This window comes from Camellia sinensis, chromosome 9 (genome assembly GCF_055761805.1).
Source record: "Camellia sinensis isolate YWXY chromosome 9, ASM5576180v1, whole genome shotgun sequence".
Classification (NCBI taxonomy): Eukaryota; Viridiplantae; Streptophyta; class Magnoliopsida; order Ericales; family Theaceae; genus Camellia; species Camellia sinensis.
Window position 1 is genome coordinate 6,675,107 of NC_138969.1, and position 13,755 is coordinate 6,688,861.

A 13,755-nucleotide genomic window follows, 5' to 3' on the forward strand; every position below is an offset into this window, starting at 1 on the left:
ACACGTGTGCTCTCCCTTGATTTCCAAAGCATCACATACACACACATACACAGATTTCTCACTACACCCGCACCTATTTACACCCCCAATACTAATTTAGTCCATAATTCAATTTATGTATAGAAATAATTTAATTAAGCATCACTTAATCTTAATAAATTTTAATTGACACAAAATTAGTTAATTATAACTAATCTCAAATCTCACATCATTTAATTAGTCTAATTGACTTCCGCTAGAACCTAATTAAATATATTTAAATTTATCAATTCAAATCAAATTTTTAATCAAACTCCTAAAAGGCTCCAAATATTAAATTAAACTTGTTTTCATCCTAAATTTTGATTTCCCAAATCATTTAAGCCTTCAATTTCTAATCAGACACCAAATTTTCGTCAATAAATTACATATTCAAATTGGACCTCCCATGAATGAATTTAATTCATAATAATCACAATTCTCAATCCTCATAATTTAATTAACTTAATTAATTCTAATTCGGACCTAATTAACCAGATCTCCATTTTACTAAACTGAATAGAATATTTAATTAAACTCCTACATAGTCCGATACTTGAAATTAAATTGAATCCACTCATCAATTATCCCTTCTTGAGCCACTTTAGCTTTTAATTCTAACTCCAAAATAAATTCTCAATAGAATCATATATGAATCAATCTCCATAATTTTTATAAATCCCAGATTAAATCAGAATAATGCGCAATTAAAATTCAAATCTCCTTAATTAATTAAGTGCTAATCATTATACATGATGAGGTCGTTACAGATGCCGAGGTAATCTCGGCTAGGCCGAGGTTATCTGCGAGAATACCAGAATCCGGGATAAGCGGATAAGGGACAAGAGTCCTAAATTGGGAGAGGACTTCAGTTTGAATAAAGATAAAGTTTATCCTAATTCTGCTGGGAGTCCAAGATTAGCAGTAATCCAGAGTCCATTGGAACTAGGCTTATATTGGGATTAGGTTTGTGTTGGCTATAAAAAAGAAGTAACCTCATGGGTCCAAGGTACACTTTTTATATTCTGAATAGTGAGTTAAGCACTTTTGCTATCTTTGAAAGATAACTGACTTGATCGTCAAAGTGCCCCGGGTGAACGAACCACCGCTGGAATCTCTTCTTTCTGTGATAGGTCGTTCAGGTTTAATCTATTCTGCCGGTGCTCTCCAACTAAGTAGTAGTTTGGTAGTGTGGTCAGAAATCGACTCACACATAATCTATTTTAGATTATATCATCTCTTTATTTTTTTATACGTTGTTTTAGAAAAAGTTTTAAAAAAATTTAAACATTAACTTTTAACCAACTTTCTAAAACAATCGAAAGAGAAAGGGAGTGAAAAACAACTTTATCGCATGGAAGAAAGGTTAGAAGAGAGAGAAATGAGGGGAGAGGTGAAGAGAAAGAAAGGAAGAGAAAGGAAAAAAATGGGTGAGGACCAAAATACTTTTTATATCCTTTAATTCCTTCTCTAGGTATATAATATATGTAAACAACAGCAACAAATTTGGGTTTGAATCTCTATAACTCCTTATTGAGATTAAACATATTTTTAGTGCTTAGAGTACGCAGCGGCCTTAGTTTTAGCCCCGATGTAGGTGCGGTATGATTCCCTACAGATGCGCTGTAAGTGTTAAGGGGAAACCAAGTGTCTTACCTTTGGTCTCAATGTAAGTGAGGTGAAATTTCCTGCAGATGCGTTGTGGGTGCTAAAGAATAATAATCCTTGGCGGGTATATGGAGCAACTTATCTACATATCCATTTTGTTTATCTAAAATATATATAAACTCTAAGGAATTAGCTTAGTGGATGCAGCTTGGGGTTTAGAGGTGTACTTTCTCTAGATCTCAAATTTAACTCCCACTAAGTGTCATCAACTTCTTGGAGCCATGCCCACAAACTCTGCCTGAGATTTACTCGATTTACGTGGATGTGACACTTTATGTGAGTTCCGGAATTAATTCAGGTATAAGACATCTTGTTATCAATATATATATATATATATATATATATATATATATTATTATGTATACACTAGGTAACACATTTTGTTACATTATTGGAATATACATTTATTTTTCTAAATTAATAAACATTTTACACACATAATGAGTTTAGTTTTTAGCCATCCCATTAAAAGATATGACAAATATATTTATTCATATAACTAATAAATTACTTGTAAAAAAAGGATTGGGGGTTATTTGAATTAAAATTTTAAAACAAATCAATACAATTATATTAAACTTTAAAATATGAGTGGAAGCACTGTAACATCCTTTCTCTGAAAAATCGTAAACTGTATCTTCATTTCAGATAGAGACGCTTCAAAGCCTAAATCTAACTGAAATAACTACCAATGTCTGCATTGACACAGCTTCCCTCTCCTCTCTCTCTCACTGTCTCTTCCCTCCAAACCCAACAACCCACTTTCCAAAAACAGAGTCCCCAACCCACCACCACAACCACAGTTACTACTTTCACTCCCATCTCCACCAAAACCCTTCCAAAACCCAGGTCTGAATCGCTCTCCACAGCTTCATGGATCGAAGCTCTTCGATCCCAAACCCGATCAAATCACTTCCGCAAAGCCATTTCTACGTACATCGAAATCACAATGGCAGGCGAAAAACCCAACAATTTTGCTTTCCCGACCGTTCTGAAAGCAGTCACTGGCATTCAAGACTTGAATTGTGGCGAAAAGATTCATGCTGCTTCTGTGAAACTTGGGTACAGCAAATCGTCGGTGACTGTGGCTAATACCCTTATCAATATGTATGGAAAATGCGGAGATATTAGGGATGTGTTCAAGGTGTTTGATAGAATTCCTCAAAGAGATCAAGTTTCTTGGAACTCGATGATATCGGCTTTGTGTCAGTTTGAGGAGTGGGAGCTCGCGTTAGAAGCATTTCGAATGATGCAATCAGAGAGAGTGGAGCTTAGCTCGTTTACATTGGTGAGCGTGGCATTAGCATGTTCCAATTGCATGATGGGTTGCGTCTTGGCAAGCAAGTTCATGGGTATGGTTTGAGGGTTGATGATTGAAAAACGTTTACGAACAATGCTTTGATGGCCATGTATGCCAAACTAGGAAGAGTTGATGACTCCAAAGCTATATTTGAGTTGTATGGAGATCGAGACATGGTTTCTTGGAACACCATGATAAGTTCGTTCTCACAAAGTGACCGGTTTAATGAAGCATTGACATTTTTGCGCCTCATGGTTCTTGAAGGAATTAAGCCTGATGGGGTCGCAATTGCAAGTGTTCTTCCTGCGTGCTCCCATTTGGAGTTGTTATAGTTGGGGAAGGAAATTCATGTGTATGCCTTGAGAAACGATGAATTTATTGGGAATTCTTTCATGGGTAGTGCTTTAGTTGACATGTATTGCAATTGCAAAGAAGTTGACAGTGGACGTAACATTTTTCATGGTATCTTAGAGAGGCGACTTGGGCTCTGGAATGCTATGATTGCAGGTTATGCACAAAATAGTTTCAATGACAAGGCCTTAATTCTCTTCATGCAAATGGTAGAGGTCTCGGGGCTTTTTCCTAACACCACCACAATGGCAAGCGCGTTGCCAGCTTGTGTGGATTGTGAAGCTTTCTCCGACAAAGAAGGTATGCATGGATATGTAGTGAAGTTGGGTTTTGGAACTGATAGGTATGTGCAAAATGCGCTTATGGACATGTATTGTAGGATGGGGAAGATAGAAGTATCGAAATACATTCAACAGCATGGAGATTAGAGATATAGTTTCTTGGAATACAATGATCACAGCTTATGTACTTTGCGGATGCCACGAGACTGCACTTGTGATGCTAAATGAGATGCAAAGATTCAAAGAAAAGAATGATGAACATGAGGATGAAAGAAACATTCCTTAAAGCCAAATGCAATAACACTCATGACAATCCTTCCTGGTTGTGTTGCCTTGGCAGCACTAGCAAAGGGAAAAGAGATCCATGCTTATGCTATTAGAAATGCATTGGCATCAGATGTTGCGGTGGGAAGCGCATTGGTCGACATGTATGCAAAATGTGGTTGTTTGAACTTATCCAGGAGAATATTTGATTACATGCCCGTTAGAAACATCATCACATGGAATGTTATCATTATGGCTTATGGAATGCACGGGAAGGGAGAGGAAGCCTTTGAACTTTTCAAGAGTATGGTGGGAAAAGAACATAGGGGTGAGGAAGTTGAACCTAATGAAGTAACATTTATTGCAATTTTTGCCTCATGCAGTCACTCTGGGACGCTAAATGAAGACGTAAACTTGTTCTATAGAATGAAAGACGACTATGGAATAGAACCCACATAGAACCCACATCAGATCACTATGCTTGTGTCGTTGACTTGCTTGGTCGAGCCGGTCAACTAGAGGAAGTGCATGAACTGGTCAATGCCATGCCTTGTGAATTTGACAAGATAGGAGCTTGGAGTAGCTTGCTTGGTGCTTGCCAGATCCACCAAAAAGTTGAATTTGGAGAAATAGCAGCCAAGAATCTCCTTCGCATGGAGCCAGATGTCACTAGCCACTACGTTCTACCATCTAATATATATTCATCTGCAAGGCTTTAGGATAAAGCAACAGAAGTACGGAAAAACATGAAGGAAATGGGGGTAAGAAAAGAACGGTTGTAGTTGGGTTGAGTTTGATGATGAAGTTCATAAATTCACAGCCGGGGATTCTTTGCACCCTCAAAGTGAGAAGCTCCATGGCTTCCTCGAGACATTGGCAGAGAGAATAAGAAAAGAGGGTTATGTTCCAGATACTTCTTGTGTTCTTCACATTGTCAATGAAGAGGAAAAAGAGAATCTACTGTGTGGACACAGCGAGAAACTAGCTATAGCGTTTGGTATACTCAATACCCCCCCTGGTACTACCATTAGAGTTGCCAAGAACCTCAGAGTTTGTAATGATTGTCATGTTGCGACCAAGTTTATCTCAAAGATTGTGGGGAGGGAGATTATTGTAAGGATTGTGAGGAGGTTCCATCATTTGAAGGATGGAAATTGTTCATGTGGGGATTATTGGTGAAAATCATCCAAATTCCTGCGGCATTTATGAGAAGTCTTGTTTATATTCAAATACCATTTGTAACATCTCAATGATTGTAAGTTGTAGCTTGTAATACTAAAGTTATATATCTTCATGGATCAGTAAATAGATTTCAAGCTTCGAGTTACCAAGTATAAACGAAATTTAGAAGGGAAAAAAAAAATTGTGGTTTGCATCTGGTCAACATCAATAGTGATTTTTATTTTCCTTTTGCAAAATCTAGACTGGCAAGCATCTCAAACTTCAATTTCAGATTAGTCAACCTCGCCAACTTGTGGTGCTTTCAATTTCTGGTATCTTGGTGTTCATGATCTTATTATTGTTTCTTAGGACCTTGAATTAATTTCATATTTATGAGCAAAATTTCGGTTTCATTTGTTCTCTTTGCCTGCTTATTTCGTTTAAATTTGCAATATTGCATTGAAGGAAAAGAGTATTTCTCAAGACTCCACCTTGAACCTTCTATTTAAAAAAAAGCATAATAAATTAGCAAGGAGCAATGGTGTTGTTTGGCAAGTTGATTTGTGACTAAAATAGCCACAAAAGACAAAATAGGCTATTTTAGTCACAACAAACAAAACATCACATCCAACCCATAATCATTACACTCTTCTCTCACAAAAAAAGTCAAAAAAACCAAAAAATCCTTCCAAAACCAAACTTTTTAGTCCAGGTTAAAATAGCTAAAAAAGTCAAAAAGACAACCCACTTTCCAAACGGAGGCTAAATTAACTTTTGCATGTGTGAGTAACAATTGTGTGATAGGAAGCATGAACACCTCTCCCAGACCGACATATTAATGTCGAACAGTCTAGAACAGTGACGCTCAAACACAAGTCAAACACGTAAAATAGTGCCCAAAATTATTGTTGAATTATGGGACATGGAGATATGTTGAGGACACTTGATAGATTGATTCCCCAGCTATGCTTCATGTACAAGGAATCATTTAAAAAATAATTCACAGGGAAGAGACAAGAAGGGACCAAGTGAAAAATCCAATCCACACTTATTCTTAAAACTCAGGTATTAAGGAAAGGAAACCAGCACAAATGAGGCAAACTCCAGGTGAAATAGGACACATTTCAACACTCTCCTAGACCACAACAAACAGCAGTTGGACAAATGATACACCAGTCACAAGCTCAACCAAGTTTTGATACCAAATTGAAAAGCTCAACCGACACTTCTCTTTAAAACCCAGGTATCAAGAAAAGTGAAACTGAAACCTTATAATCAATACAGATGTGGCAACCTCTAGACGATGTATGACACATTTCAACAGGATCCACATGTGGGATCCTTGTCTATGAATAGTTTCTGCTCTCTCAAGTCGGGTTATCTGGTCAGAAAACATGTGGGAGGACTAGCCATCAAATGAATAAAGTTTTCGAGCCAAAAAATAAATGAGAAATCTGCAAGATAATTTCACTGCTCAAGCGATGAACAACACGCTGAAGTGAACAGTACCATGAATAATGGTCTGTAACATGTACAGACAATCAAAACGAAAAAGAAAAAAAAGAAAAGACGAGATGTAGTGCAATCAATGAAACATTAAATCCTGAAAGTCATTAAAATCAGTCAACAACCAAAAGCAGCTGTGTTCTACAAAAAGTTTAACTCATGATCCTGTTCTTCCAATGCCATTTGCAGAGATCTATTTGTTGCAGAGATCTATTTGTTACGTTTGGCTGCACGCTTTCCTTGGCCCTTCTTAGGGGGTCCCTTTCCACGACGCTTCAACATTTCAAGCTTGGATAAGCGCCTGCACAAAGCATACATACAAAATGAGAATCATGTCACATATTTTGCTTCTGCACATGTTATTTTGCAATGTATAAGCACCTGCACAAAGCATACATACAAAATGAGAATCCTGTCACATATTTTGCTTCTGCACATGTTATTTTGCAATGTGTCTCACCCTAAAGACATTATCAGTTTCTCCAAACACACACACAAATTCAATATATTTCCATAGGAATCGACTGGTGACTAATCAATTTATTCCCTTCTTCCTCGTTCCATCTCTTCAAATGATTCATCTCTATTATGAGTTGTAAAAGAATCCAAGACAAAATGATGGCTTGCTCACTCCAGCAGTAGAACCATAGCTCTGTGTGTGTGTGTGTGTGTGTGTGTGTGTGTGTGAGAGAGAGAGAGAGAGAGAGAGAGAGAGGAGGATCCCTGACAAACAGAAGCAACAAAGATATTAAAGGAACATCAAGACTGGCATTTTACCATTTCCCATTGGCTAGTAAGGGACAAGTGAGCAAGTACTCAACGCATTCACAACATGCACAAAGTTAAATTGTGAATATACTGGGCAAATAGAGGAAACAAAATCCCATGGAGACTAATTGACCAGATCGTCCTTATAATTTTTAAAATGGTAGATTTGTGGGCCACTGTCGTCAAACTGAATGGGAAAATGTCAGTTAGAGCATAATGGCCATAATAATTCCCAGTTTTTCACTCTCACTGCTTTTCTCATCCACCCTAGATTTAGTGCCATTATGGTTGGAAGCTAGGAAGCACAGGTGCAGGTGTGGGTACGAGTACGAGTGCGGGTACGCCGATACGGCAAAATCCCAAAAAAGTATGATACGGGTACGGCTGTGATACGCCAATATTTTTTTTTATAATTATGGTTAAAAGATCCAACCTACAAATTAAAATTAAAATTATGGGTAAAGGTACCCAAAAAATCGTTCTTTTTGCTCATCAAATATTTAAATAACAATTTGGGCAAATCTAATATATTGCATATATTGAATAAAATATATATTTCAGTGACAAGTATGACAAGAACAAGGACACCACAACACCTTTCAATCTGATTCCCATATTGACCAACAAAGTATCTCTCAATTTTAGTTCATGAAAGACAATGAAACAATAACCAATCATATCCACCCACAACATCAAGCCTTGCAAGGAAATTAACCAATGTGGAAACAGACAGATAACTTAGGCCTCGTTTGGCAAGTGTCTTTTTTAGCCAAAAAGTCAAAAAGTTACTAAAAAAACCAAAAAGCCAACAATCCATATCAAAAAGTCAAAGATTTCCTTTTTTCTCTACTTTTTGCACATCTTTTCGTAAAAATCAAAAAGTCATCCCAAACATACTAGTTTTTTTTACATCACATTTTAGGCAAAAAGCCAAAAAGTTACTAAAAAAGCCTATTCCCAAACAAGGCCTTAATTTAACTCAAAACCAATGGTTATGCATCACAAATTAATGCTCTGTTTTTCAGTTACAAAACCCCCATCCCTCCCCCTCAAAATAAACTGCTACGAAAGAGAATTTAAGGTGTCAAGGGATTTTAATTTGTCATCAAGCTTTACAACCACTATCATATTGCATATATATATGACATATATCAGAAAAAAATAAAAAAATTAAGGACAGATCTTAGTTCAACATATCTGGATAGATTTTAGTTCAAAAATCTGGACATATATCAGGAAAAAATAAATAAATAAGGACAGACCTTAGTTCAACAAATCTGGACAGATTTTAGTTCAAAAATCTGGACATATATCAGAAAGAAAAAAAAAAATAAGGACAGATCTTAGTTCAACAAATCTGGACAGATTTTAGTTAAAAAATCTGGACATACATCAGAAAAAAAAAAAAAAAAAAAGAGAGAGAGAGAGAGTTCAAGAAAAATGTAGAAGAAGATGAAGGATCAAAGAAAGATAAAACCAAAGAGAAGAGAAGAGAAGAATCGGTCGTTTGCAGCGAAGAAACAGCACAAAAATTTGGAGAAAAAAAATGGAAGAAAGAGGATAAAGAATCGAAGAAGAAAAGGGGAAAGAACCGAAGATGAACTTACTTCTTCAATCGCACCTTCGAAGGAGAGAATCAATCAGCAGCACCTTCGATTAAACCTTTCAATCGCACCTCCGAAGTGTTCTTCAGACTCTCTTGGGAGTATTTCTGGAAGGAGATGATCGAATAGACATGGAACTCTAGCACCTTCGAAGTTCTTCAGTCTTGAAGTATTTCGGAATGAGATATGGAAGGAGCTGAGATGATCGAATGACAGAGAGAATAAAGAACCCTAATTTTATTTGGTTTCAGGTTTTATTTATTACAAAAGAACCTCAGATTTTTATAATTCTTTAAAATAGACACAAAAAATTGCTCCGGTACCCTTTAATTTATAAAAAATCTCATTTTTTACCCCGGAGTAACCAAAAACGTACCCATGGCATACCCATCAGTATACTGACAGTATAAAATGTACCCGGTGCATTTTTGGCGTACCTGGTATGTGTGCAGCCGTACCGGTACGCGTACCCGCACCCGGTACTTGTATGGCAACATTTTTGGAGTACCCGTGCTTCATAGGTTGGAAGGTTGTACAGTGGGGCACCTACCAGTATCTACTGGGAGTATTTTCTGAAGAAATAGACCAGAGTAAACCCCTTTTTCATAGTGTATATGAATGCAGAATGGTGGTTAGACGTTGTATGTAAAAGCAGGGTCAATATCGCAAAATGATCAAGATAGATATTACTGAATGAAATAAAGAAGCAAACATATACTAAAGATTAAAGTAAATCCAAGAAGTTAAGAGGTATTCACAAAATGTGCCGATGAAGCTCAATGTACGTATACTCCAGGGGTTATCTTTTCGAATAAGAATATAGAAGACATGGCTTTAGTCCACACACAACTACATACACCATTACAGTTCATCAGTTCTACTCTTTAACGAATTACGGGATGTGTACTAGGACCCTAATAATTGTAGGAAGTAAACGAAGGAAAAGACAACCAAACAGCTGCTAAGTGTTGTTATAACAAACCTCACAACAAACTAGCCTTAACCAAATGAATGACCAGAGGCTGTGCCAATCTAAAGAATATGGTTAAAGTGATCATGTAAGTGTGAATGCAAACAAAGGAAGAGATGAGATACCGTCATAAACAAGAAGAAAAATGCATCAGTAATGCACGGAACTACATAAAATTATGAGCAATCGTACCTGAGACAAACATACTAGTGCATAGTGACATCTACGAGACAGATATAGCGTACACAAGTTAAAATTTCACCACAATGAAGTGATCGAATCTAAATGATTGGTTTATCTACTAAGATATCCTCTTTAATCCACATGAAGCTCCTCCACAAGAAGAACATTATATTTTCAATGGGAAGCCACAAAAGCAAATAGGAAAATATGAGCAAACAGCAAAAACAAACAATTGGTACGCCTACGCATATCTCTGTGTGTGTGTGTGTGTGTGTGTGTGTGTGTGTGTGTGTAGGGAGAGAGAGCGAAAGAGAGAGGATTAGGGAGTACTCTTGTTCTTGTCGGGCCATGACAAGGGGATCATCTTTATTGATGTCATATGGATACCATTGTGCAACTTTCTCACCAATAAGCTTCTTGCGTAAAATCTTGTGTGGAGATCTTTGCCCTGTTGGGTTAAGTACATGACCAAATATCCTTGCCCTTGCCTCAGTCACTCCTTTGATGGCTGCTTCAGCCAACAAGCTCTTCAAGCTGCCAAGGCTCATCCTTTTTGTATCTAATTCAAACAATGGCTGTTTTTTATCATCAGAACCTACTGGTAGGTAAAGCACTAGAATGCAGAGTTACTAAATTCAACAACGTATCAATTGGATGAGACAGGTTCAGAGAATAAAGATTCTTCTGGTAGATTGTAAACCATTGATATCAAAAATCACAAATGAATGAAAAAAAAATCTACCTATTCTAATATATAAAATGAAGGCTGCTGGTGGTGTTGACACATTTGTCTCATATTTTGGATTTTTCCAAAATACCACTGTAGTTGATGTTTATGTAAAAAAGAAGAGGACAAGACTTGAATTGAAACTAAGATCATGGGCTTGGCAAATGAGCAACACGGTATATGTGCATTTTTCTTTATCATTATTCTTATACTATTACATGTTTTTGAATTGCACACGTATTGCGTGTGCAGCGCACTAGTATCATATAAAGTGTTTGCCTTTCAGTCCTTCCACTTTCACTTACATACATAAATATGCATAAATGACCACAACAAGACTAGCAATTTACAAAGATCTCCAACCCCAATTGGCCACATCAACAAATCATCAAATAGTTGGTGTGCACCTAAAGTAGCTTCGAAAAACTACACAAAAAGTTCCAACACCCTAATTGCAACTAACAAAGACCCACCCATTTTTCTTCTTTTCAAGTGGAATATATTCATCAAAGAGCTCCCAATTTATATGTTACAGATGTGTCACGATCGGTTTGCATAGTACATACGATTGATAACATGAAACTGAGATTAAAAGGTGAAAACAGTGTATAGTGATTTCAGAACACAAAAACTTGTGAAAATCGAAAATGAGAGAAGTGTACAGAAAGATTGTCAGTGGTTTCGATCGGAAGTGTCAGTCACCACTCCATTTGAATCCTCTGCCCAAAACCTCTTTTGACAGTGCAGAGAAATGTGCTTCAACTTCAAGGCTAACAACCATAAACCCAAGCGCTGCTTAATGGGCTTAGTATATTCGGGTTAACCCACTAAATTGTAGGCTAAGCCCAATAGTTGAGATCCAAGGCTTTTTTCCGTTAACGTCACATTTTCTATCTAATGTTAAACATAAGTTAGTTTTAAGAGTAAATTCAAAAAAAAAGGATAAATTATACTTTAACCCCCTGTGATTTGCCTAAAAAACACGGAGCCCCCTTATAGTTTCATTTGTAACACTTAAACCCCCTATACTTCATACCAGAATGCAATTTGCGGCGGACGTAACAAAAGTTGTAAAAAGTCATAAATACCCCTAGATATTTTACATCCCTGAGTCGTTTCCTTTCATTTGACTAATACAGTCTAATGTTGAGAACCCACAAAACACGAAACTTAAAAATTTCACTATCAGAATAAAAGGAAGAGTGAAGAAATGAGCAAATTTCTATATGTTAGCAGATAGATTTCGGGTAATCCATAGAGGCGGATCAGAAGGCATAGAGGCAGAGTCCCCAAATTTGTATCATGCAAAACACAAATAGGAATCATAAATCAAAATCTGAAAGCAACCATTTTAAGATGGTAGAGACACACAGGTACCCATAAAGGCTGGACAAGCAAATAAGGTTTGGGCAAGGAAGATGATATAGAAAACAAAAGTTGGATCGTGTGATTGTAATTCTTGATTAGTTCAAATGCAATAATAGGTTTACAAAATGTGTTGTTTTTATGGTCATATTTTGCCAAATGAAAATGTGAAGGAGCTTCAAGCCTGACTCTTTTTTCCCATTATAATAGTGTAAGTATACAGATTAACCAAACCACTAGCTAACATTCAACAAAACAGTAATAAAATCAAATTTATTTTCTAAAAGCATTACAAGAACCAATCAAACAAGCTAATGAGCAGTTCTAGTATCAAAAAAATATAAAAATAAAATAAAATTGTTCATCTGTTCAAAATCAAATGAATATGTCCTTATTTCTTATATTAAACGCATAGAAGGAAAAAATCTCTTCAATTTTCTTATTTTCATCTTCTTGCGTCCCAAACCCTAAAATCCTCATTTTTTCAAGAAAAACGAAGGCGATTATAGAAACATATATATACATATAGGAACACAGAATACAGAGAGAAAGAGACGCAGAGAGTGCTTACCAGGAAGAGAGATGAAGGCTGTGATGATGGTGTAGAGAGAGAGAGAGAGAGAGAGAGAGAGAGGAGAAGAGGGGTTAGGGTGAACAAATTAACAGAACCCACAAGAAGTGAGAATAGAGATAGGTGTATATCTATCTCTCTCTCACTCGCTTTTCCTGTGTGTTTTGTCTGGTTCTCTGAGATATCGCCACGCCCAACCCTTCAAACCCAATCTGGGCAACTTTCGGAACATTTGGGCAAATTTGAGTTTAAACTTGCATGGGGTGTTTGGGGAGACTTTTTTAAGTCAATTTATTTTTAGTTTTTAAAAAGTTATTTTAGGTTGTTTGATTAAATTTATTTTAAATAGTTTCTGATTTTAATAATTTATTTTAACTCAAAAAAGTTAATTCTGAAAAGTTGTTCATCTCTTACTTCTGATTATCACTTGTTAATTCACGGTTATATTCTTAGATTTTTTTTATTTATTTTTTAAAAAATAAAAAAAGACACAAATAGACTATAAAATATTATTATTATTTTTTATGAAAAATGTAGACAAATAGTGAATAATAAAAAATAAAAATTAATTGAAAAAATTACTTCATAGCAACTTAAATCCATAATCTAACAGTTATACCAAATAGATTAACCACTTCTGATTAAAGTCATAATATATAATCTGTTAAGCTAATCTATAATCTGTTTTAACAGTTATACCAAACAGGACTATGTTGTTTGGTCTTGATCTGTATGTGTATATATATATATTATAATAAGGGTGTTTTGGTCATTTATCATATATTTTTAGACGGAAAAATTGCTCTACACACCATTTATGATCGTGCAACACACGTTTTGTTTAAATAAACAAATGCATCGCAAATTGTACTTTGGTACGAAGTATAGGGGATTTAAGTGTTACAAATAAAACTGTAAAATTCTGTAATTTTAGACAAGTCACAAAAGGTTAAAGTATAATTTACGCAAGAGAAAATTAAAATACAAAAGGCCAAAGTAGAGAAAAAAAAAAAAAGAG

The 13,755-nt window shown here is 35.9% G+C and overlaps 1 protein-coding gene and 1 pseudogene across 2 annotated transcripts; one reads left to right on the top strand and one right to left on the bottom strand.

Annotated features, from left to right (window-relative positions):
• The first annotated feature begins 2,287 nt into the window (after positions 1-2,287).
• On the top strand, positions 2,288-5,220 carry LOC145799011 (pentatricopeptide repeat-containing protein At3g57430, chloroplastic pseudogene; annotated as a pseudogene). Its single transcript, XR_014340923.1, has one exon. The product of XR_014340923.1 is annotated as a pentatricopeptide repeat-containing protein At3g57430, chloroplastic pseudogene (transcript).
• Positions 5,221-6,485: 1,265 nt separating this feature from the next.
• Positions 6,486-12,993, bottom strand: LOC114291315 (37S ribosomal protein S27). The gene is made up of 3 exons (XM_028235380.2): positions 12,738-12,993; positions 10,405-10,633; positions 6,486-6,850 (listed from the first exon to the last, which is right to left on the bottom strand). Exons 2-3 carry the CDS (start codon positions 10,620-10,622, stop codon positions 6,760-6,762), a joined length of 309 nt encoding a protein of 102 aa, XP_028091181.1. The 5' UTR covers positions 10,623-10,633; positions 12,738-12,993; the 3' UTR covers positions 6,486-6,759.
• Positions 12,994-13,755: the final 762 nt, after the last annotated feature.

What these genes read in the sequence shown, in the direction of transcription:
- LOC114291315 (XM_028235380.2), bottom strand. Translation starts at nt 10,622, where the DNA reads ATGAGCCTTGGCAGCTTGAAGAGCTTGTTGGCTGAAGCAGCCATCAAA. An exon ending in ATGGCCCGACAAGAACAAGA is followed by an intron (nt 6,851 to 10,404) that starts GTACTCCCTAAT and finishes TGCTTTGTGCAG; the next exon opens with GCGCTTATCCAAGCTTGAAA.